The sequence below is a fragment of the Poecilia formosa genome, unplaced genomic scaffold (genome assembly GCF_000485575.1).
Source record: "Poecilia formosa unplaced genomic scaffold, Poecilia_formosa-5.1.2 Scaffold548, whole genome shotgun sequence".
In the NCBI taxonomy this organism is placed as follows: domain Eukaryota; kingdom Metazoa; phylum Chordata; class Actinopteri; order Cyprinodontiformes; family Poeciliidae; genus Poecilia; species Poecilia formosa.
The window spans coordinates 17165-42711 of record NW_006800487.1 but is presented as its reverse complement, the minus strand read 5'-3'; the positions used below and the strand labels follow the sequence as shown (position 1 = coordinate 42711).

The 25547-nt window shown below is 38.7% G+C and overlaps 1 protein-coding gene and 1 long non-coding RNA gene across 5 annotated transcripts; one reads left to right on the top strand and one right to left on the bottom strand.

The window, feature by feature from the left end:
- The first annotated feature begins 12143 nt into the window (after positions 1 to 12143).
- On the top strand, positions 12144 to 25094 carry LOC103129477 (protein NLRC3-like). Of its 4 annotated transcripts, none has more exons than XM_016665122.1 (6): positions 13074 to 13148; positions 15347 to 15485; positions 16315 to 16434; positions 20997 to 21142; positions 21960 to 23733; positions 24712 to 25094. In XM_016665122.1, the coding sequence occupies exons 2-6, from the start codon at positions 15358 to 15360 to the stop codon at positions 24953 to 24955; spliced, it is 2412 nt and encodes an 803-aa protein (XP_016520608.1). In that variant the 5' UTR covers positions 13074 to 13148; positions 15347 to 15357; the 3' UTR covers positions 24956 to 25094. The 4 variants fall into 4 exon arrangements, with proteins under 4 accessions (XP_016520609.1, XP_016520608.1, XP_007540680.2 ...); XM_007540618.2 differs by having other exon boundaries at positions 21957 to 23733; XM_016665123.1 differs by lacking the exons at positions 13074 to 13148; positions 15347 to 15485 and adding an exon at positions 12144 to 12148 and having other exon boundaries at positions 16403 to 16434; positions 21957 to 23733.
- LOC107834204 (uncharacterized) lies at positions 12643 to 24679 on the bottom strand. The gene is made up of 3 exons (XR_001659986.1): positions 24566 to 24679; positions 18228 to 18230; positions 12643 to 12657 (listed from the first exon to the last, which is right to left on the bottom strand). It is a non-coding gene; the product is annotated as an uncharacterized LOC107834204 (long non-coding RNA).
- Positions 25095 to 25547: the final 453 nt, after the last annotated feature.

Here is a 25547-nt window from a genome sequence, read left to right as displayed (position 1 = left end):
CTGCGACGTCGCAGGTAGATTCCGATGCGCTAATAGTTGGTGTATTACGGTAGAGGAGCCATTTTAACATTGAATCGGTTTCCTCTGATTATCAGTAATTACATTCTAGATATCTAAAAATACATTTTGACCAGACAGAGCTGGTCAAAATGTACACTGACTATCTGGAGTAATTTAAGACACTCTGACTAGTTACAATAATAGTTTGAGATATTTTTATCTTTGGATGAAGTTTATAAAGTAAAGTAGCAGTTCAAGTGTTTTTACTCATGGAAAAGTTAATAATAATAATTAATAATAATAATAAATATTTTAAAGCATTTAATAAGATAAAAATATAAAGTTGAGCAAATTCTGATATTTTAGAGTAAAATAAAAAATATATAAACATTATAATACTACTTAATCAAATAAGAATTATTAAAATAATGCTTAAATTAAAAATAATTAATTTATAAATTAGTGGATTCTGAAAACACTCATCCTGTCATGTTTGTATCATCCTGACCATGAAGTCAAAGTTGTTCGTAAGGCCTGAAATGTTTTTGTCCTACAGATGTTAAAAAAGAGGCTGATGTTGACCAGCAGGAGGCGCTGCACCTCCAGATAAAGGAGGAAGAGGAGGAACTCTGTGTGAGTGAGGAAGGAGAGCAGCTCAGAGTGAAGGAGGAGACGGATGGCAGGTTTCCATCGACTGCAGCTTCGATCAGCAGTAAGGGTGTGTGCGTGCGTGTGTGTGCTCATTCTTAATGTTATCAGCTCTAAGACACTTTGAATAACTCGGTTAGATGTTAATTTAGCTTAAAATAGTTAATCAGTCACACATGCAGACATGTTCAAGCATTTCTTCTTCATCTGTTAAATGTATTTTGTTTGTATTAATGTTTTGATTACAGCAATTACATCCAAATGTACTCCTCTCTCCCTCATTCAGTTAAAAACAAACTTTTTCTAAAGTTGTTCATAATGCATGTCATGTGTTTGTTTTCTGCAGATGTTAAAAAAGAGCCTCCAGAAAATCAGAGTCCTGACGTGGATCCTTTCGACGTAAAAGAGGAAAATAGTAAAATCTGCTCCAGTCATGAAGAGAAGCTGCTCAGAGTGAAGGAGGAGCCTGATTATTCCAGGTTCCCATTAAATATTGTTTATGTTAATAGTGAGGATGATGAAGAGAAACCAGTGATGTCTCAGCTTCATCAGCCCCAAACAGAAAATGGAGATTTTCCAACCAGCAGCTCAGGCGACCAGATAAAAGCAGAAATTGAAGTTGAGATCTGTGGAGCAGCAGAGTCCAGCAGGAACCCAGATATAAATACACCTGGAGGAACTTTGAGCCATTCAGAGACTGATGATGAGGATGAAGATGAAGAGGATGACGATGATGACGACGATGATGATGATTGGAACCATCATGAATCACAGCATAGTCAATTGTCAGACTCTGTGACTAAAGACGGTCATCAAAAATCACATTTAGACAAAGATGGAAACATTCCCGTTGGTGACGAACCTTTTGATTGTGATTTTTGTGGGAAAAGTTTTTCCTTAAAGTCATCTTTAAACAATCACGTAAAAATCCACACAGGAGAGAAATCCTGTGATTTTTGTGGAAAAACATTTAACTCCAGTTCAGATTTAAAGAAGCACATGAGAGTTCACACAGGAGAGAAACCGTTTTGTTGTGAGGATTGTGGAAAAAGATTTTCCCTAAGTGCATCTTTAAACAGACACAGGAGAGTTCACACAGAAGAGAAACCGTTTGGTTGTGATGTTTGTGGGAAAAGATTTACCGTAAGCTCATATTTGGAAAAACACATGAGAATCCACACACAAGAAAAACTCTTTAGCTGTAATGATTGTGGAGAAACATTTTCCTTAGGGGTATGTCTAAAGAGACACATGAGGATCCACACAGGAGAGAAACCTTTTGGTTGTGATGTCTGTGGTAAAAGGTTTAACTTAAAGTCTAATTTAAACGTACACATGAGAGTACACACAGGACAGAAACCCTTTGGTTGTGATGAATGTGGTTTAAAATTTAGCACAAATTCTAATTTAAAGGAACACATGAGAATCCACAAGGATGAAAAAGCCTTTGCTTGTGATGAATGTGGAAAAAGATTTAANGCCACTTTGAACAAAAACAATCAAAGAGCAATGTGCATGCTCTGTGTGCTCTTTCGTTCTTGCGATTTATTTATTTGTTAATTAAAAAATATCAATGTACATAATTAAATAAAATAATGATAGCTACTGCAGTGTACGCAGAGGATTACAAGAACAAAGAAGAGTGTTCTGTCAGGTCAGCATACGCTTAGCACAAACTCACGGCTATATCTGTCAGACACGTCATTATCATATAATTTTATTAATTAGCAACATAGAATCATGACGTAGATCATCATACACTTTATTAACAGTTGTATGGCATCCTGACTTAGCGGTTAAATAAGTTGATGAGTTTTACAGGGGCGTGTGTTGTAGTTGACTGCAGCTGCAGCCAGACCTGCTTTAAATACACTTTGAAACCACATCAACGCATGTATATCTATATAGTTATCATGGAAAACAATTTAATGACTTATTTTCGTCATAACGTGTTGCGTATGATGAACTGACAACTCCTCTAACTGTCAGATTTCTTAGTGCGCAGGGGTGGTACTCAATGCATGTATGCTATCCTGACAACGTATGGTAAACTGATAGAACGACTCTCAGCGACACTCCAGTCCTATCTAATAAGTAAAAAGACGAGCAGATGAATCGTACGGTTCCTGAATGTCACATTAATATATTGCAGACTTTTGGGCACAGCATTGTCCCATACATGCGACAAGTCAGTCATCTCCGCACAATAATTCAGTGCAGTGAGTGATAACATTTTTCATCACAATGCATGTGTCTCTGTACAGCTAGCTTTGCTAACATCACGTTAACGGAGCTTACCTTCTTTGAGCTACTTTTCTAAGTGACGAAAGAAGTTAGACGTCTCCACCATCTGTGAAAGCGAAGCGCTGCTGAGTTAGCGGTGGCCATCAGATTTCTTATGATTTATGCAGCGATATTCATTACTGACGATTAGACATCTTCAACTACTCAGAGAAAACTACTGCGCATGTCTTGGAGCACCGCGTGCGAGTGAAAGGTGGGGGTGAGGGAGGAGAAACAGAAACACGTAATTGGCAAGTTACGTTATTGACTTGCCAATAACGTGACTTATAGACAAGTTGGATTTTAATCGGTGCGTTTTGCATCCACTGAAAACAAAGATGTTAACAAATAAAGTGGACAGAATGCTGCACGTTTAGTGATAGTTTCACAGTTGCGGTCTCGACTGGTCTTGAAATAAAATGCCGAGTCCTCAGAGCCCGAGTCCGAGACCATCAAAAAATGGTCTCGAGACCAAGACCGATCTCGAGTACTACAACACTGGTTGCAACTGGGTCGCTCTGAAACCTGGATAACTTTACTCAAGGGTCCAAATGAAGAAAAAGACAGCACACAAACAGAGGAAGGCTTTTCCTTTTATTTACATTTAACAAACCTGAATACATGTGATTTCAGCTACAATATTGAACCTGATATCAGTTTCTTGGCAGACCAGACCCACTGGAAACCTCTCCAGTAGACTTGATGGTACTTCAGCTCTGCTTTGCTTAGAAGCCTGGAAAACAAAGACAGAAAATGTTTGTTTTCTCACCAGGTTGCTCAGGAACCAGGAAGCCCAGTTGAAGGTTCTGTTGGACTTTAAACATCTGTAACAAAATAAAAGTTTTAAAAATTCACACCAAAGTCTCTCTGATTTCATCTCACCACTTTCTGGGGGCAGAACCAGCAGCACTTCTCCAGAAACATTTCCCCTAGAAAAGATACGTTTAATCTGTAACTTGACAAGATTCTTTGTTTGTTACTCAAATAAAGTTCTGAAACATCTTAAAAGCTCCTTTTATTGCAGCCACTTCAGTTTTTGCTAAACTCACCTACATTGTGGTTCTGTATGGACTGAACACACCAATCAGCAGGCCCCCCTCTGAGACGGCCCGTAACCATGGCAACAAAGCACCCCACTCCAACTCAACACCTGTTGGAAATCTGGTTGGTTTACTGACTGAAAACGGCTCTGAAAGCNTTTTAAGAAACTCCTGAGAATGCACAAAGGTGAAAACCTTTAGGTTGTGATGGCTGTGGGATCCACACAGGAGGAACTGAAAGACTCTGAAAGTCATAGAAAGTTGTTTTTTAACAGAAATGCTAAAATTCACTTAGTTTGATGTTTGTGGAAAAGTATTTTCCTCAAAGTCAAATTTAAAGAAATATGTGAACATTGGTGTTGTGGATTTATTCTATATTTTTGTGATCAATTTCTTATTACAAGAATTACAATTTATTGTTGTCATAGTAAATCCCAATTAATGTTTTAAACTCTCCAAAACTGTCTGTATTGGTAGTTTTACTATTTTCTGCACTGTTTGTTGAATGAAAGTATCAATAAAAATTGTTTGCTTTGAAATTGTTCTTTTTTACTGCATGAGCTAATAAAACTCTAATGGTGATACTGAGGATTTAGTTTTTGTTCAATTTGATAAGATTTCCTGAGGATTTTGATGTGACCCACAGCTCTGTGTATGACATTTTTATTGATGTTTGTCATTAATCAGAAATAATGTGTTATTGTATTTGAACATTTCAATCCATTACAGAAGCATATATTTCAGTTTTGACCTTACCTCATTAAGACACGTAATTGTGCTTTAATCTTCCCATGCAGTTCAGCGATATGACAAAGAAAAAGACATTTGATTTCTTAAAATATAAATGTTTTCTGTGGCCGACCTCCCTCTGATTGAAATTCTTTATTTTCATATGAAGTCCACCAAAATTCTCCATAAATATGACACAGTTTAAAAACAAAATCCTTATTTCTGTCTTGTTTTTGTTTCATATTTAAAAATCTGGAAGCAGAAGACGAGAATGGCCTTGAATGGTTCGTTTCCAACTGTATTTCATCTATTTGTTTTCAATCTTTTCAAAGAGTAGAACACCTGTTATATCTATGGTGCTCAGCACTGCCCCCTATCAGTCAGACACGGGACTTTCTGTTTCACTCTGGGCGTTTTCAATACACCTTTATGACCGACCAGAAAGACTAAATATGTCACTAAAATTTATTCAATATATTAGTGTGTATATTAAATACATCATATATTAAATACATCAGACTGTGAAACATCAACAAATGCAGAACATGTGTAATTAACTGGCACCACCAGGTCCTCTGACTACCACCAGCTGGCATGGTGGGTGAGTTGTCCTCTTGATCAAAGTTACGATGACTGACCCAGACAAAGTGGGGCTTCCAGCAGGCGACCGACCAGTTACAGGATAAACTCCAACCTCCTAGGCTACCATCACCCTGTTTACAAGTGGGCTTTTGAGATGGGCCACCACCACTTCTTGGACCTGACCATGACACTGAACCTTGAGGGCTTTAGGTCTACACCTCTCATGAGTCCATTGATCTATTGACATCAGTCTCTGTATATTTCTTTCTCATCTTTGTTTCTATTATGAAAATATTGCTGTTTTTCTAGTGGACCTGCGGTTTCTCATCTTGTGTCAGAACCTCAATAGGATCCTCTTTATTTTTAAAGGGTACATCAGAGAGACAATTGTCCCTTCATCATGAACTTTTGCAGGTGGTAACAGAGTGCCGCGTGACTGTTGAAGGGGGAGATCATCCTCTTTTCCCATGAACTGATCGTATGCATTCAAAATCAGGCGTGGAAAATGGCCCCTCTTCCCCATATAGTCCATGTCTAAGCCACCTCTATCAAAATCAGTAAGGGTTCCATTATTCTCACAACTACATTGTTGTATGCTTTGTCTGGCTATAACAAAGTCCAACAGATCAAGAACCACACTCAAAATTAATCTTAACCCATTTGACCCCACCGGTCACAATAGTGACCAAGAAATTTTTTTCACTGTCAAGGACTCTAAAAAGCTTCCTGATTAAATTTTCAGTTAATGTTCAGCAAACATTGAAAGTTTAGAGTGTTTGGATAATAATTATGCAGTATCACATGTTTGAGTAAATTATCACATGACCAGAGCTGATTATATCTTGGTTGCAACTTGGCGAGAAGAAGACTGCCACAAACCTCCCAAAGAAGAGGCTAGTAATGTACGTTTAAATAAACAAAAATATTTTTGGTGCACATCATCTTTAAAGTGTCTAGTTATGATATACACCTTTACATTTACAAAAATTAGTTTGGTGTGAGAGCAGGATGTGTAAACATGTTGACGGTCACAATATAATGAACAGTGGGATAATAGATTAGACAGAGGTGAGCTTATTTAAATACATACCATATTCTTCCAATTCTTAACTTCTTCCTTTTTAAACAACTATATTGGTGATATTAAATCAATATCAATAAGCATGCACTAACTGCCTGTGACACAGCGCCCCCAGAGGTGAGGCACAGCACTGCACCGCCTCGCCCCAGACGTCTTACATGCATTTCAACAGGCAATGGGTAACTTAAATTTTTAACCACAAAAATGTTATTACCAGTAAAAATCCAAATTTACAGAAAAGTAAAGCAGATAAAATTATTTCTCACATCATTGTTGGCATTCATTTTACTTCTCGTGTGGCTATTATTTAACCTGTAAATAGCTACATGTGCCTAGTTCAAATGTTTAACTAAATATCATTTTTGGAACGGAATGTTTGTAAACACGAGTAAAAACGGAACTATAATTTTTGTTCCGGACTTCCTGTTTCACTGGCCCCGCCCCCTCGTGCTCCCTTCAGGATTCTTCCTCCATTGTTCTCGTTTCGTCAGCAGCGGGAGCGTCGCTGGAGCTGAAAGAGAGAAGCAGCAGCGGCTGATCATGATGATGATGATGTTGATGATGAATTCTGGAAGGACGTTTGCGGCTTGAGGCTCAGCTGGAGGGAAGCAGAAGCTCCAGCAGCGGAAGAAGAGACGCCACAAGATGGAGGACGTTTTCCAGACCAGAGTCCTGCTGCGCACATCAGGTTGGTACATTTCCTTCTTCATAGATCTAGTTTAGGATCGTTTGTAGCCAGCTGATGGATGTAGGAACATAATCAGGAGTTTCTGCTCACTAATTTAGAGGTTTAAAACGACAGTAGCTTCATCTGACTGCGGTGAAGCGAGCCGAGGCCGAGATACATGCTGCGACGTCGCAGGTGGATTCAGATGCGCTAATAGTTGGTGTATTACGGTACAGAAGATGTATTATGGCAGGCCTTTTTAGTATAAAATCGGTTTCGTCTGAAATTGCGAGATTACATGCTAGATATGGAAAAATGCATTTTGTCTATACACAACTACACATTTACTGTCCGGAAAAGTAATTTCATTTATCTTTATTAATATGTTGACGAGTAAGAATAATATCTCAAGATATCTTAACTTATGGTCTAAAGTATCAAAACACTGTACTGAAATAAAAGTAGCAATACTTCAGGAGTGTTTTTGCTCAATAAAATTTAGAAAAAGAATTGTAAAAAATATTTCAAATGTCATCAGACGAAAATATAAAGTTATTAGCAAATTCTGGTATTTTAAAAAGTAAAATACACTACATAAACGACAACAGTTTATGCAAAAGAAATGTTTTTTCCAATCAGATTAACTAAAAATGATCAAATGATCAAAGCAATGCTTACTTTAGGTAATCTGTATGTGTCAGGACAGATTAAAGTACTTTCAGTGAGAATATCTACTGTTGACTGAACCTTCAGTTGAGCTCCCTGATGTGAAGCTATGGTTGTTTGTCAGAAGAGATGAAAAATAACCTAAAAATGAAATAATGTATAAATTAGTGAATCTTGACAGGACTAATGAAAAACAGCCACATTATTATTCTGCACTCTGAAAACTCTAGTCTTGTCATGTTTGTATCGTATGTGCGCCCTCTGCTGGGAGGAGAAGCAAACATCTCTACAGTCTCACTAAGGCCGAGGTTTTCATTTTCATGGGATTAAATGTTGCATCATTTGGGATTTGAAAAAGCTTGCATATACCTTAAACTGATATAAACTATATATTAATACATCCACAATGTTCACAGCACTTATTTTATCACACGGATAAAAAAAAAAATCCAGAGTTTTGTGCCTCTGGTAAGGCAGTGGGTGGAAACATTTGCTATGCTCTTTAGCTCATGGTAACTGTTTTCATTAAAGCCAAAACCACCTCAAACTAATCTAAAAACTTTTACATTAGTTTGTTACAAATTTTGAAGTTTCCCATCAATGTTTTCTAATGTTATGCTTTAAAATGCGCAGAAGAAAATGTTAACAGTAACATGGATAATGTTGCTAAATAAGTGCTACATTCAAATTAGCAACGTCTACTTCCCGAACCATCTGTTTCCCTGGAAAGGGAAGGGAATTACTTTTTCTTTTTTAATTTGAGTCTTTACCACCTGAGAACCATAAAGTAAAAGTTGCTCAAAATATCTGTTTTTCCTGCAGACCAGAGTACTGATATGGACCAGCAGGAGGCGCTGCGCCTCCAGATAAAGGAGGAAGAGGAGGAACTCTGTGTGAGTCAGGAAGGAGAGCAGCTCAGAGTGAAGGAGGAGACGGATGGCAGGTTTCCATCTACTGCAGCTTCGATCACCAGTAAGGGTGTGTGTGTGTGTGTGTTTCCTCTGCAGCTAACAGTGTGGTGCATCTGTTCTCTTCTGTCTGAACTTCAAATGGTTTGTTTTATTTCTATGTATCTAATAGAAATAAAGGCAGATAAACTTCGGAACTGTTGACGGCTATTAAATTTTCATATTTAGCATCTTCGTAACTGTGTCAGAATAAAGTTGTTCATAATGCATGTCATGTGTTTCGTTTTCTGCAGATGTTAAAGAAGAGCCTCCAGAAGAACAGAGTCCTGATGTGGATCCTCTCCACACCCAGGAGGAAAATAATAAAATCTGCTCCAGACATGAAGAGGAGCTGCTCAGAGTGAAGGAGGAACCTGATTATTCCAGGTTTCCATTAAATATTGTTTATGTAAATAGTGAGGATGATGAAGAGAAACCAGTGATGTCTCAGCTTCATCAGCACCAAACAGAAAGTGGAGATCTTCCAACCAGCAGCTCAGGCGACCAGATAAAAGCAGAAATTGAGGTGGAGATCTGTGGAGCAGCAGAGTCCAGCAGGAACCCAGATATAAATACACCTGGAGGAACTTTGAGCCATTCAGAGACTGATGAGGATGATGAGGAGGATGAAGATGATGAAGAGGACAATGATGATGATGATTGGAACTGTCATGAATCTCAGCTTAGACCATTGTCTGACTCTGAAACTGAAGGCTTTCATCAAAAATCACATTTAAGCAAAAGTGCAAAAGTTGAATTTGATGAAAAACCATTTGGTTGCGATTCTTGTGGGAAAAGATTTTCCTTAAAGTCATCTTTATACAATCACACAAAAATCCACACAGGAGAGAAATCGTTATCCTGTGATTTCTGTGGGAAAACATTTAATTCAAGTTCAGATTTAAAGAAACACACGCGAGTTCACACAGGAGAGAAACCATTTTGTTGTGAGGATTGTGGAAAAAGATTTTCCCTAAGTGCATCTTTAAACAGACACATGAGAGGCCACACAGGAGAGAAACCCTTCGGTTGTGATGTTTGTGGGAAAAGATTTACCTTAAACTCACATTTAAAGACACACATGAGAGTTCACACAGGAGAAAAACCGTTTCGTTGTGATGATTGTGAAACAAGATTTTCCCAAAGGTCAGCTTTAAAAAGACACATGAGAATCCACACAGGAGAAAAACCATTTGGCTGTGATGTCTGTGGGAAAAGATTTAGCATAAAGTCGCATTTGAAAACGCACATGAGAATCCATACACAAGAAAAACCCTATAGTTGTGATGACTGTGGAAAAAGATTTTCCTTACAGCTATGTTTAAAGAGACACATGAGGATCCACAGAGGTGAGAAACCTTTTGGTTGTGACGTCTGTGGAAAAAGGTTTAACTTAAAGTCAAATTTAAAGGTACACATGAGTGTCCACACGGGACAGAAACCCTTTGGTTGTGATGAATGTGGTTTAAAATTTAGCATAAAGTCTAATTTAAAGGCACACATGAGAATCCACAAGGATGAAAAAGCCTTTGCTTGTGATGAATGTGGAAAAAGATTTAATGTAAAGTCTAGTTTAAAGAGACACATGAAAAGCCACAAAGGTGAACGACCCTTCAGTTGTGAGATTTGTGGAAAAAGACTCGCCTTGAAGTCTAGTTTAAAGAGACACATGAAGATCCACATGGAAGACCAACCTTATCTGTTTGTGGGGAAAGAGCTACTTTAAAGTCTTTTAAGAAACTCCTGAGAATGCACAAAGGTGAAAACCTTTAGGTTGTGATGGCTGTGGAATCCACACAGGAGGAACTGAAAGACTCTGAAAGTTGTTTTTAAGCAGAAATGCTAAAATTCACTTTTAGTTGTGAGGTTTGTGGAAAAAGATTTTCCTCAAAGTTAAAGATGTACATGAGAATTAGGGCTGGAGATTTATTGTACTATCATTTATAGTAATTAATCTTTTAGTATAGGACTTACAATGTTTTTCTTTAATAATTTTAAAACCTCAAAGCCCCCACCCCTCCAAAAATACTATTATTGGGATTGTTAGTTTTACTATTTTCTCCACTGTTTGTTCAATGAAAACATCAATAAATATTCATTTGAAAATATGATTTAGTGTAGTTACTGTTTCTACCTAAGGAAACCCAGCAGGTTGCATCGAGTCATTGACCTGCAGCATCCTGGACGAGAAAATGGGGTCCATCTCTTGTTTTGTGTCGTCGTGGTTTTCTGGCAGGTGGAGCTTCTCTGGAGAGAAAAACAACTGAGAAAACAAAAAATAACAGTTGAAATAACAGAGCTTTGTGTCTGATAACTGAATTATCAGACAAGAATGTATGTTAATTCATTAAAGAACATGAATGTTACACTGAGAGATGTGGAAAGAATTGGTAACACTTTGAAGGGGTGTACATATGACTGACATAACACTTGTCATGAACATGAAAAAGTCTTTATGAATGTTTATGACTGTTATGAAGTGTCATTCGGTAAATAATGACACTTTTAATACAAAGTTGCTCTAAAAGTTGCATTGAAAGTCCATTAAAAGTGCCAACTTTGCATGATTTTGTAAATGACAATTTAATAATGTGTCCGATTTATGTGTTCGCATCCACCTGAATAATATGTAGTTGCGACCCTGGCTCGACGTCGTTCACAGGTAATATATGAACTTAACATTAACAAAGACACAGCGGGATGGATCATCCAGGAAATGAGAGTCTGGATGACAGACAAATTATGGGATTTATTATGAGTCTCTGCTTATTTCCAAGCCCAAATGAGTAACTTAACGTTCAAAAACCAGCCCAAATAGCGCAACCCGCGACTCATTAAATTTGCAAGCGACTTTAGAAACAAAACAAGCCCAGAGCCGCTTCTAATAATCGGACTTGGCGACAGAAACTCAAAATAGTTTCTGTTTTTCCAGCAACAAAATGCTCATCTCTCTCCTCCATCCATTGTTTGATACTGTTACTGATACTGTCGCATAGAAACGTCGGTCACTCCCCAAGACACGTAGAGGAAATAAAATAAAATTACAAAAGAAAACAGTAATGCAAAGTGATTTCTTTAAGTAACTGACTGACTAATGGATTTGAAATAGTAACGCATTAGATTACATGTTACTGAAAAAGTTGTCCGGCGTCAGTAACGCGTTACTGACATCACTGGAAATAAAACATTTTACTTTTATTGTTTAAATTTTTATTGGAAAGCATCAAATTAAACTGCTGAGGTTTTTCCCACCTGTATATAATTTTTAATTAGAAAGTAATTAAAAACGGATAAAAGTATTTAAATAACATTAACAGCAGCATCATGTTAATGTAAATGTGATACATTTATTTACAGAATAATTCAGTTATACATGGTTTTTGATTAATTGTGATAAATTAATTGCAGACTCTGCAACTGCAATTAATGTTTTAGTTAGTTGCCATCTTACCAATAGTAATATTTTAAACTTTATCATATTTTCACATTTAATTTCACTCCATTAGTTTTCATCTTGCTAAATGCTCTGATCTCAGTTCATTGTGTTATAATACAAATATATTTTTAGTGTTGCAATAATAATTATATTTTCTCAAAATTAAACACAGTTAATCTTTTAGGAGGATTTTTATTGAAATACATTTAGTTTTATTTTCACATACAAATCCTGTAGTGACTCTGATTTAACATTAATGTAATCTTTTTTTTACTTAGTAAAAATGAAAATTAGAACAAATAAAGATAAACCATCTGGTTGAACATTTAATATGAAGAATATCTGCAGTTACGATATTTCACCACGAGAGGGCAGTAAGAGCTAAAGAAACATAAAACAGTTAAACTTTCTGTTTTTCTAAATAAAGAAATATAGAAACCTCCCCCCTGAATCAGCTCTAGTCAGGTTTGGATCAGAACCGGTTCAGTAGCAGCAGAGCAGAGTTTGGATCAGGTGAGTTTTCACTTCTTGTTTTCCTCTCTCTGGGTTTTCTCTCTGTGGAGGAACCAGAACCAGAACTCGGCCCGGTTCTCCTTCAGAACCAAGCTGCTGGCTTCATGGAGCTGTGGTTCTGGTCGGGTTCTGGTTTCCTGCTGAACAGAACCAACAAACTCTTACAGCAGATTTCAGGAAAAACTGGTTTCCAGGATGAAACATCAGATTCTGGTTCAGCTGCTGAATAAAAGTTGAATCTTCCAACTTTATTCCCATTTGATCCGATTCTTTCCATCAGCAGCCGGATCTTTCTGGAGAATTTCTTCAGACACTTTGTCTCCTGCAGAGCAATAACCAGAACAACACTCTATCACCCTGTGGATAAACAGCATGATGTTTATGTAGATATGTCTGTGAATGTTACTGAATGTCCTTGAACGCATCATGGCTGTTGGAGAAACTCAGGTGATTTCCTGTAAGTGAGGAAGGGAGGGGCTCAGGTTTCACAGGTAGCAGGAAGAGAAGAGAAGCTCTGAAGAACGAGTGAATTAAATCAAGACTCTCAGAGTTGAAGGTAAAATCACTTTTTTACTGAAACTTCACTGCAGCTCAGTGAGTTTTTCTCTCTGAAGAGAAAAAGAATCAGAACTGTTTGATTCTCTGACAGATTTTTGTTCCAGAGTAACTTCCTGTTTACATCGTTTGGTGTCAGCAGCAATAAATGTGTTTCTAATGATTGTTTCTGGTTCTGTGGTGAACAAAGTTACTCTGATCTCTGTTAAAACAAAGGTTACTGTGGAGGTTTTGATTCCAACTGAACCATAAAACTTCTTGTTGTCAGTGAACAGAGTCAGAACAAGAGTAGACATGTTTGTAGTTCTTTATGTCTGAGGTCATGAGACTGTTAGATATTATTGATATGTTGCTGCTCTTGTTCTACGCTTTGTTATATAATTCTTAAATGTTTCAGATGATAAAACTAAAATCAGAAAAACGTAAAATGATTCAACAGAAAATGTTTTCAAATAATTTCAGTTATTAAGGAAAGAAGCCATTCTTACCAACCTGGTAAATATGTGGACATGTTATTTCCTTGTTAAATCAAACATTCACTGATTAACCAAAGTTTAACTGATCACTTTTTACTGCATATAACATGCAGTATAAAATGCAGCTTAATTTTATTAACGTTATAAACTAAGTTCCACCTTTTTTGTGACGCTGCTGTAATAAATTTAATACGCAAAAAGTTATATTTGGGAGCAGATAGATGTAGTATTTGTTAACATGATAAAATATTTACATCAGTTGCAGAAACATTCATTTTAATCCAAATTGTAAAACAATTGAGCGGCTCAGGATGTGCAGCAACAGGAACAGGCTTCATTTGTGTCTTATTATTTCTGCTATTAGAAAAATCCAAGTTTCTAATCAGACCTGCTGGCAGAAACAATGCAGCCATAGTGGATTGTTGCTTGGGAACCTTTTGCTCCTGCTTTAACATTTATAAATAATTTTTATTAAGTTGTTTTCAGCTTTAAGGAAATGAGGTCCGAACGTTGCAGCGGCTTCATCCTCTCAGATTCAAACTGAAGGTTTTAATGGACCTGCTGAAGTGCAGCTGGTTCTGGGTTAACTGGTCCAGTTTGTGTTCTCTGAGATTCTGCTGTGAAGTCATGTTACTGTTACCATGGTAACAGTTGCTGGTCTGCTCCTCTGGTGATGCTGATGTTCAACCTGAAGTTTTCACTGGTTCTTCTCCAGGATCGGGTCTCTGAGGTTCTGACTCTCAGCAGATCATCTTCCTCTCAACCAGATCTGGACCTGAACTGTTCCAGAACCGCTGCTTTCTAACAGGGTAGCCGGTCCAACATGACAACAGGTCGCTGTTCAGGAGGAAATGTTCATAGGAAATGTTCACTCCTTCATTCACTACATCTGACCTCAGTTTGGGTGGTTCTGGAACAGGATCCAGTTCAGAGCTGAAAACAGCATCATGGAGGAGTGGATGACTCAAAGTTATCAAGTTTATTAGCTAAAGTCATTACAGCAACAAAGGAGTGTCAAGAGCTTTACATGATAAACAATAATGGAACACTATAGTAGAAAAATAAAGAAAAGTGATGTAAAAAGTTATAATCCAGAATAGAGTTAATTTATTTATCATTTATTGACTCTAGTTCGCTCCTCTTTAGGTCCAAAAATAATAACTTCAGTTTTGTTTCTGTTCAGCTGCAGAAAGTTTTGTCTCATCCACACATTGATCTGTTCTAAACATCTATTCAGTGATTGGATGGGTTCAGAGTCATCTGGTGACACCATAATGTAGAGCTGTGTATAATTTAGTCATGGTAAATAATCTGATTACTTTGTTCTACCCTGACCTAGCAGGAACGGATATTAAATAGGATTGATCCTTGTGGTAAATCACAGGTGATTTCTGTCTTTTCCACAGGGAAATTATATGTTGACACAAAGAAATCCCTTTTCTTTAGTCAGACTGGAACCAGTCCAGTACTTGGTGTTTTCTGCTGGTTCATGTTTTCTTGTTTTTGTCAGAAGCTTCTTGTTTCTGATTGAAAGACCAGGATGTTTAATGTCACAATTCCAGACAAAATCCATCTGCCTTGAAGAGACATTTAGTTTCTGAGGTTGTGCTGGAATCAGGTTCCTCTGATCCTCTGAACTCATGATGGGAACCAGCTTTCTGCTTTACAGGTCACTTACTGGACCTGGATCACTGGACTGACTGGTTCTGGTTTCTCTCTCCAGAAGTCCAGAAGATGGAAGATCTGGATCTAAAGAAGGACGGATCAGAACCTCCAGGATCCATCAGTCCGTCTATGAGGAGTGACTGGTCCAAACCAGAACCTCCAGAGTTCAGTACTGAACCTGGACCATCAGACAGAAAGTAGGAAACCAGTTTCAGTCTGCTTCATGTGAATCTATAGAGATATAATAGATCTGATACTAGTTTATCTTCAAGTTAAAAATAAAAATGTAACTTTTTTTAGGGTAGGGTTAGGGTTAGTCTAGTGAACACATTCCAGTTTATATACTGGGAACACTGGGTCCAGTTTATATACTGGGAACACTGGGTCCAGTTTATATACTGGGAACACTGGGTCCAGTTTATATACTGGGAACACTGGTTCCAGTTGATCCAGGTAGGTTGATGACCTGGCCATGCCCACTGAGTCTCAGCAGCTCCAAACAGAAAGTTCAAAGGTCAAAGTGACTCCAGAGGACTGGGCTAGTCTGCTGGTTCTGAGGTTCTGCTTCCTGGTCGGTTCTTGGGTTCTGGTCTTTAATGACCCACATCGGCTCCTCAGGCCAGATGAACAGCTTTAGTTCTGATATCAGGGACCAGATCCTCTGCTCTCCACCTTCCACCACTAGATGGCAGCAATGAGATGCTGTGCAGTGCATTCTGGGCTTTGGAGTTCTAGTACTGGACACTTTAGAAAAACTTTATGGAATAATTAATAGAAATATGACTTGATCAGCTCCATCAAACTGGGACATGAGCCTGTTGTCCTGCAGGTTCTGCTGTGACCCAGACCAGTAAAACCATTTCTGGAGAAAATGTTGAATTTGACCCAACAGATCAGTCTGAATGTTTCACTCTGGAGCTTTAAACCTTCTGCTTCTCTGCAGCAGTTTGTGTTCAGAGCTTCTTCTCTGGTTTTTATCTGAGTTTCTCACCGATTGATGTGAATAACAACATGTTTGTGTTTCAGAGGTCAGAAGCTGAGACGGAGAGCAGAACCTCTAGGATCCATCTGTCCCTCTATGAGGAGTGACTGGTCCAAACCTGAACCTCCAGAGTTCAGTACTGAACCTGGACCACCAGAACCAGAGTAAGAAACCAGTTTCTAACTGGTGGATGTGACTCTGCAGAGCAGGGCCAGTTCTAGGCCTGGATAGATGAGGAGGCGTCATTATGCGAACATATTATACTCCATGATATTTATTAACAGTGTTGACTAGTGTTTGATTCATTGGATTGGGGTAAACTGTGTCCAACTCCACAAAAACCTAAAACCTAAAACCTTGAATGTAGAGTTTCTTAATTCAAGTTTAAACAACCAACAACATAACATTTATCTTCTTCTATAGTCATTATGTTTTTATATATCTTAAACTAATTTGAACCTAAATTAACTTAAAACGTTTTTTTTTCATACACGATTAACAGGCAGTACAACTAAAGCAGAAGTTTTTTTGGTTAGAAACTCAAAGCATCAAAAATCTTTCTTACCACTCCTATTTTTCTCTCTTTGCCTCCTGAATAGCAGAGAACTCAGAGCTCAGTGTGGCATCAGGCAGGATGAATGATCTTAAAGATTCACTGAATGTTCACTTTGGTTAGATTCCCAGCACTGGCTCAGGTGGTGCACTGTCATTTAAATCTGGGTTTTCCAAATCTTTACATCCTTTGTGCATGAATCTGTCTCAATGTTTGTAGCACCTTATTTCTAATGCTATTTATATAAAATATGACTAAAATTAAAGCTGGGAAATTTGCTGATGCCTTGATAAGATAAATATGTTTTCTACCTCTAAATCTAACCCGGTTTGGTTTCTGTCAGTTCTGTCAAAATGCAAGAGAGGACTAAAAGAATTTCCTTTTTATATTAGATAATTTAAATAGCATTGTTCCTGCTATTTAAGCAGGAATGTGGCAATATTGACAAATATTGCCACGTTCTACTAACAAACAAGGCATTTATTCCAGTTTTAGTTGTTTATTGAATTTTCAGAAACTAAAGCAGCTGCAGTGCGGAAAAATAAAAAGGAGAAATAATGTAGAGCAGAGGTCTCATTCTCGTGGCCCCCACCGTGATAAGACAGTATAATATTAGTGCGGCCCCACAGAGTGAGGGACCTCTGAAGGAAGTCCCGCCCGCCGTCGTTCCTCGTCATGGCTGACATTCGGTGCTAGGCTAAGCTACACTGACTTCATGCTCACTACGCTTGTAACAATAGCACGGCGGATGATGGAACAGTCCGGTACCAGTTGCTTTTTCTTGCAGTCGCCATTCCGGTACTTTCTACCATTAGCAAATGCCACAATCAAACGCAGAGAAAGGCGACTGCTACCGGCTGCTTGTCATCCACCGCGCTGTTGTGACAAGAAAAAACGGTAATGACATCACACGTCGAGACGTTCTCCATACGATGCTAGCTGGCTAAAGACTACTAATATAAAACATAGAACAAGAGCGACACCAAGTGGAATAAACTAAATTCTGTCACCCTCATCATGTCTGTCAAACCCAAAGTTCTATGGAGGACCATCCTTACACATGAGTTTCCATCAAGTAATTATATATATATTCATTTCCTCTTACACATGAGTTTCCGTCAAGTAATGTACATATTTTCTTCTTTTTATTTCCCTTAAACATGCATTTTTGTCAAGAAAAATAGTTATTTTGCTTTGTCTATTTTTGCTTCTCCCTTTTCTGCTCGCTGCATTTTAAGTTTCGACCAATAGCAGTGGTCCCCAAACTTTTTCCTGTGAGGGCCACATAACGTTTCCCTTCTCTGGTGGGGGGCCGGAGTCAGTTTGTAACAGAAAAAGTGTGATGATTGCAGGAGTGCCTAAATGTAAAAATGTATTGTTTTCCAGAAAACACAATTAAATAACCCTCTCTGGGTTCTTCACAGAAAACATCCAGGAAGGATTATAGTCCGTATTTTCCGGACTATAAACCACAACCCCAAAGTTTCTTTTTTTAAAACCAGTAAACATACACAAAAACCGCAGATATCTCTGCCGCTCCCGGTTTTCCACAACGATGCAGCAGCAGCAGAGTCTGAGTAATAACAGGTCAATTGTATTGTTCTTGTTTTGTCTGTTTATGGACCATAATTGTGTCTAAATAAAGAGGATTGATCAATTGAATATTACATTTATTACAGATGAAAAAGAAAAGTTGCCAAGTTTAGATTTAACTGAACTGATTACGGTAGTTTCCGAACGGTACCTGTAACAGTAAAAGTGCTGATCCTTCGTGTCTGCTACTAGCATGTGCTAAATGAAAATAGGTGCTTTCTTCTTCTTCTTTAGATTTCAACAGCAGCTTGCATCCATTATTGTTGCACTACTGCCATCTATTGGATCCTAATATATCTACCTCAAATTCTCATAATGATCCCAGTATTATTTAAAAAAACAAAAAAAACCAAAATGAAAAATCTTTTTCCCCTCAATGCTATTGAACTGATCAACAACATTCTCAAATTTCAATTCCCTATTAAAACCTAATTCCGTTTTAATGGGCGCTTTCTTTTTTTATTTCCAATTTTGACTTCCAATAATTCACTTCCTGCTAAGGAGCCCCGAGGTGGTTGAAGAAAAAAATCCACGTATAAACGGCTTATAGTCCGGAAAATACGGTATATGAAAAAAAAATCTGAATGCTCTCTGGTATTGTTCAGGGGGCCGGACCAAATGTGGAGGCGGCCTGGATCCGGCCCGTGGGCCATAGTTTGGGGACCACTGACAAATAGCATCACTACCCTTGATTTACATAAGCTTCCTGGTACCCCTTTAAATTGGATTGTGTATTTTGGGACCTCAATATCAACACCTGCTCCATATGAGAAGTGCCTCTAAAACAATTCCTCATGGGTTGTTGTTCTTATCTGTCAAAACAGCATTCTTTCCAAGTCATGGATAGTGCCCAGTTCTAACCAGCACACAAAAGAAGGGAGGGATATGGGTCAGTTTGACCCAGAGAGGTGCCAAGAATCCTTTTGCAAAAAACAACTCCATGAATAGTTTTTGCTCTCAAACAGAATCCAGAAACCAGAATCAGTTTCTGTTTCTTTCAGCCTCTGATGGATCAGTTTTCCACTTTGGCTCAGACAGAATAATGATTACAACCCCTGGCAAAAAGTATGGAATCACCAGCCTTGGATGAGCACTCATTCAAACATTTCATGCTGTAAAACAAACTCAGATCAAAAACATGATACAATATTAAGGTCATTCCAAAGTGCAACTTGTTGGCTTTCAGGAACACTCAAAGAAATGAAGAGAAAACATTGTGGAAGTCAGTGAATGATACTTTTATTGACCAAGCACAGGAAAATAAATATGGAATCGCTCAATTCTGAGGAAAAAAGTGTGGAATCATGAAAAACACATAAACAAAAGACCATTCAAAAAACATCACTAGTATTTAGTTGCACCACCTTTGGCTTTTAGTCTCTGAGGCATGGACTTGATGAGTGACAAACAGTATTCTGCATCAATTTGGTGCCAACTCTCTTTGATAGCAGTTGCCAGATCAGCTTTGCAGGTCAGAGCCTTCTTGTGGACCATTTTTTTCAATCTCCACCACAGGTTTTCAATTGGGTTGAGATCTGGACTATTTGCAGGCCATGACATCAACTGAATGTGTCTTTCTCCAAGGAATCCCTTCACTGTTTTTGTCATCTTGGAAAATTATTTCATCATCTCCAAACATCTGTTCAATTGAAGGGATGAGAAAACTGTCCAAAATATCAATGTAAACTTGTGCATTGATAGAAGAATTAACTAGAGTGCCTTTGCCTTATATGCAACCCCATATCATCAAGGACTGTGGAAATTTGGTTGTTTTCTTCAGGCAGGCCTCTTCATAAATCTCACTGGAACGGCACCAAACAAAAGTTCCAGCATCATCACCTTGTCCAATGCAGATTATTGACTAATCACTGAAGATAACTTTCATCCAGTCATCCACAGTCCATGATTGCCTCTCCTTAGCCCTTTGCAGTCTTGTTCTTTTATGTTTAGGTGTCAATGCTGGTTTTCGTTTAGCTTTCCTGTATTGAAATCCCATATCCTTTAGGCGATTTTTTACGGTTCGGTCACATACATCGACTCCAGCTTCCTCCGATTTATGCTTCATCTGTTTAGTTGTAATTTTTCGGTTTTCAAGACAAATGGCCTTAAGTTGTTTATCTTGACACTTTGATGTCTTTCTTGGTCTACTAGTACACTTGGTTTTAACAACCATTCCACGCTGTTTATATTTGGTCCATATCTTGGATACAGCTGACTGTGAACAGCCCACATCTTTAGCAACCATGCATGAAGGGTTATCTTCTTCAAGAAGTTTCACAATCCTCTCTTTTGTTACAAGGGACATTTCTCTTGTTGGAGCCATGGTTTTTGCCACTCCACTTCATCGTGCAGCCTTCCAAGGTGTTATGACTGCAGGTGTTTTTAACTGCAGACTAAAGGGCACATTTAATCTGGGACAGGTGTCCATTTAGGGAAAGGAAATAGACTGGGTGTGTCCTTATTTGAGTTCTGACCCAGTTTCTGGTCCTTAGTTTGTGGTGGATCTTCATGAACATGTTCAACTCCAGCATGTTGTTAGTGAAATATTACACTGATGAAGAAATGTCTTTACTTGTATAGGGTGAATCCCAGCTCTCACCTGATTCCTGCTGAACATCGGCACCAGTCCCTCCATGACCCTGTAGAGATAAGAAGTGATAGACGACAGATGGATGGATGGAGGAAAGATCTTCCTGGATGGAGGGAGAGGAGCAGCTCTGCTCCAGGTGAGACTGAACACCTCCAATCAGAGCTTCCTCCCGTCGTCCCTGTTGAACCAGATCCACGTCTTTAGTTGAGATTTTGAAATTCAAGGTTTAAAAGTCTTTTTGTGATAAATTATTTAAACTAAATTTTATTTTTTTTCCCAGCTGGTGTAAATGGAACGTATGTGTTGGTAACTCTAGTTAACTTGGTCAACATTTAATTTGAGCCTATTCAGAAAAATGGCCATAAAAATTATATGACAAGTGAAAAATAGACAATAAATATATAAATACAGTTCTGAAAAAAATATTAAAAAATCATCAAGAGTCAGCAATGTCTTGTCGTTTTATTTGGGTTTAAAAATGTAAGAGAGCACCAATCAGGTATTGGTTGATATTGTTAAATTTAGCATAGCTTAAATAGAGGATATATTGAAATGAGAAATGCAAGAGAAGGGGCAAAAGTTATGGGTTAGCAAATTGTCCAGTTGCCCATCTGATTTATCTGACTTTGCTGAAAAAAACTCTTGCTCTATTTTATTGGTTTTTACACCAGACCTGTAAGGTTCTGCTTTGAAATTATAGCTGAAAAACCCAAATGAAGCTTAAGTTGTTTTCAGATTGCAGTGTCCAATCTGGAAAATGACAAACTTGCTGCATTTAATGTCTGATAACAGAATAATGTTGTGTTTCTCAGGATGGAGCTAATTATTTTGCATCATATCCTGTAAAGTTGGAAAACTTGCAATGATAACAACTCCAATGTTCCATATGGTTTGTTCCAACGAAATCACCAAAGCAAAAATGGTTTTACTTCTTTTCTTGTATGTTTTAGCAGATGTTGGTCTGCAGAAGGTCCTTCAGGAACATAAGATCCGTCTGAGGTCTAGATGTGAAAGTGTGACTGAAGGAAGTGATGAAACAGGAAGTAGAACCCTCCTTAACAGAATCTACACTAACCTCTACATCACAGAGGGACAGAGTGAAGAGGTTAACACCCAGCATGAGGTGAAGCAGCTGGAGAGAGCTTCCAAGATCCAGAAGCTCCATGACTCTGCAATTAGATGCCATGACATCTTTAAATCCTCCCCTGACGAACATAGAACCATCAGAGTGGTTCTGACCAATGGCATCGCTGGTGTTGGAAAAACCTTCTCAGTGCAGAAGTTCACTCTGGATTGGGCCGAGGGCTTGGAGAACCAAAATGTCAGTGTGGTGGTTCTGCTTTCATTCAGGGAGCTGAACTTGATCAGAGATGAGCAGCACAGTCTTCTCTCGCTGCTCCATGTTTTCCATCCAACACTCCAGAAGCTCCCAGCAGAGCAGATGACTAAATGCAAACTGCTCTTCATCTTTGATGGCCTGGATGAAAACAGACTTTCACTGGACTTCAACAACAGTCCACTGGTTTCTGACGTCACACAGAAGTCATCAGTTGACATTCTGCTGACAAACCTCATCAAGGGGAACCTGCTTCCCTCGGCTCTCATCTGGATAACTACCAGACCTGCAGCAGCCAATCAGATCCCTCCTTCATGGGTTTCCAGGGTAACAGAAATACGAGGCTTCACAGACGCCCAGAAGGAGGAGTACTTCAGTAGGAGGTTCAGTGATGAAAAGCTGTCCAGCAGAATCATCTCCCACATCAAGACCTGCAGGAGCCTCCACATCATGTGTGGAATCCCAGTCTTCTGCTGGATCACTGCTACAGTTCTGGAGAACATGTTGACCTCAGAGCAGAGAAGAGAGCTGCCCAAGTCCATGACTGACATGTACTCACACTTCCTGCTGGTCCAGACAAAGAGGAAGAACAACAAGTACCATGGAGGACATGAGACAAGCCCACAGGAGCTGATGGAGGCTGACAGGGTAGTTCTTCTAAAGCTGGGGAGGCTGGCGTTTGAACATCTGGAGAAAGGAAACATCATGTTCTACCAAGAAGACCTGGAGCAGTGTGGTCTGGATGTCACAGAGGCCTCAGTGTACTCAGGAGTTTGTACAGAAATCTTCAAAAGAGAGAGTGTGATCTTCCAGAAATCAGTCTACTGCTTTGTTCATCTGAGCATCCAGGAGTTTCTGGCTGCCGTCTACATGCTCCACTGCTTCACCAGCAGGAGGTCAGAGGTGATCAAGACATTCCTGGGAGAAAAATACAATGAAACATCTCTAGATGAGTTCATGAAGAAAGTCATGGAGAAATCCCTCAGCAGTAAAAATGGCCACCTGGACCTGTTTGTTCGCTTCCTTCATGGTCTCACTGTGGAGTCCAACCAGAGACTCTTGGAGGATCTGCTGGGTCAGACAGAGAACTGTCCAGAAACCATCCAGAGAATCATCACCAACCTGAAGGAGATGAACACTGATAAAATCTCTGCTGACAGAAGCATCAACATCTTCTACTGTCTGGTGGAGATGAACGACATCTCATTTTATCAGGAGATCCAACGGCTGCTGGATTCAGGGAAACAGCTCTCAGTGACTGACTGTTTAGCTCTGGCCTTCATGCTGCAGATGTCAGAGGTTCTGGATGAGTTGGACCTGGAGAAGTACAACACATCAGCAGGTGGACGACTGAGACTGGTTCCAGCTGTGAGGAACTGCAGAAAGGCTCGGTGAGTCCAGATGTTTTGATTGTGTGAATGCTGATTCAGCACTATTGTCCTCCTGTTTCTTCTTCTTTCTTCAAGTTGATTCTGGATGTTTTTGGCCTTTGACTACTTCCTTCATCCTTTGGACTATTTATTTTATTTACTTTATATTTTGTTGTAAGTAAAATATAATATTTATATATTTATATTTATATATTTTTTGTGCAGTTTTAGAAATATAAATACACTGAACCTTCAGATTCACACTAAAAATCTGCAGAGCATCAAGTTGGACAAGGGCAATTAGATAATTTTTAAAAAGAGTAAAACCCAATGTGAGTACAGTCATAATAAAAAGAGGTAATTACATTGATCATACATTTGGCACCAAGTTCATGTGGATGTTTCATTTCTTCCAATATATTTATTTATCAGCATCAAGTCTTAATGACAGTCAGTCTCTCCACTGGATGAATTTCCTTAATTTTTTGTAGCTCTGATGTAGATTGGAGCGGCCACGGCGATCTACCATAACACACCATACACTACAGCAGAGGTTTCCAAACTGTGGGGCGCGCCCCCTAGGAGGGGGCGCCGTGCCATTGCACGGAGGGTAGGGGGGCGCGGGAAGCTGTCCGGATGAAAAAAAAAACATGAATGCTGTATTCGCTGTCGTTTCCTTCATCCAGCTCAGTCAGCCTCTTCATCAGCTGCTGCAGCTCCTTTGAGGCTCTGATGCTGCAGAGAAACTGAACTTTCCTTCACAGATGATAGAAGATCTTCAACATCTGACTGAGCTGAAGGTCTGAGGACATGAAGCCTGGACCAGAACCTGGGCTTTAGTCAGGAACTGCACAGACTCTTTGTCGGGTCAAACTCAGTAAACTGAAGATCAGATGTTGATCAGATGATGACATCATGATGACATCACTGTTATATTTTATCTGTTTAATATCCAGATTGATTTCATTAAAACTGAATTTATTTCTTCTCTCATCACAGACTTGGTGGCTGTAGGCTCTATCAGTCTGAATGTGAAGTTGTGGCTTCAGCTCTGAAGTCCAACCCACATCTGACTGAACTGGAAATAAGTGAGATCGAACTGAGATATGAAGACTGTGAAATGAAGCCTCTGCTTGAGATCCTGAAGAGTTCAGTCAGTAAAGTGAATAAACTGAGGTTTGTTTTCTCTATTTATACAATAAAATCAGTCATTGATACCAGGGGTGAAAGTACAGTCATATGAAAAAGTTTGGGCACCACTATTAATCCTAATCATTTTTATTTCTAAATATTTGGGTGTTTGCAACAGCTACTTCAGTTTGATATATCTAATAACTGATGGACACAGTAACATCTCAGTATTGAAACGAGGTTTATTGGACTAACAGAAAATGTGCAGTACGCATTAACACAAAATTTGACAGGTGCAAAAATATGGGCACCCGTATCATTTTATTGATTTGAATACCCTCAACTACTTACTAAAAACACAAAACACTAAAACACAAAATTGGTTTGGTAACCTCAATAAGCTTTGAACTTCATAGCCAGGTATATCCAATCATGAGAAAAGGTATTTAAGGTGGCCTATTGCAAGATGTTCTCCTATTTGAATCTCCTCTGAAGAGAGGCATCCTGGGCACTTCAAAACAACTCTCAAATGATCTGAAAACAAAGATTGTTCAACACAGTTATTTAGGAGAAGGATACAAAAAGTTATCTGAGATTACCCTAAATAACACATCCCCCCCATCAGACACTCAGAACTCAAAATTAAATGCGCCCCCTGGTGGCGATAAACCCAAGAAAGAATAAATGGCTCCTACAGAAGCTAT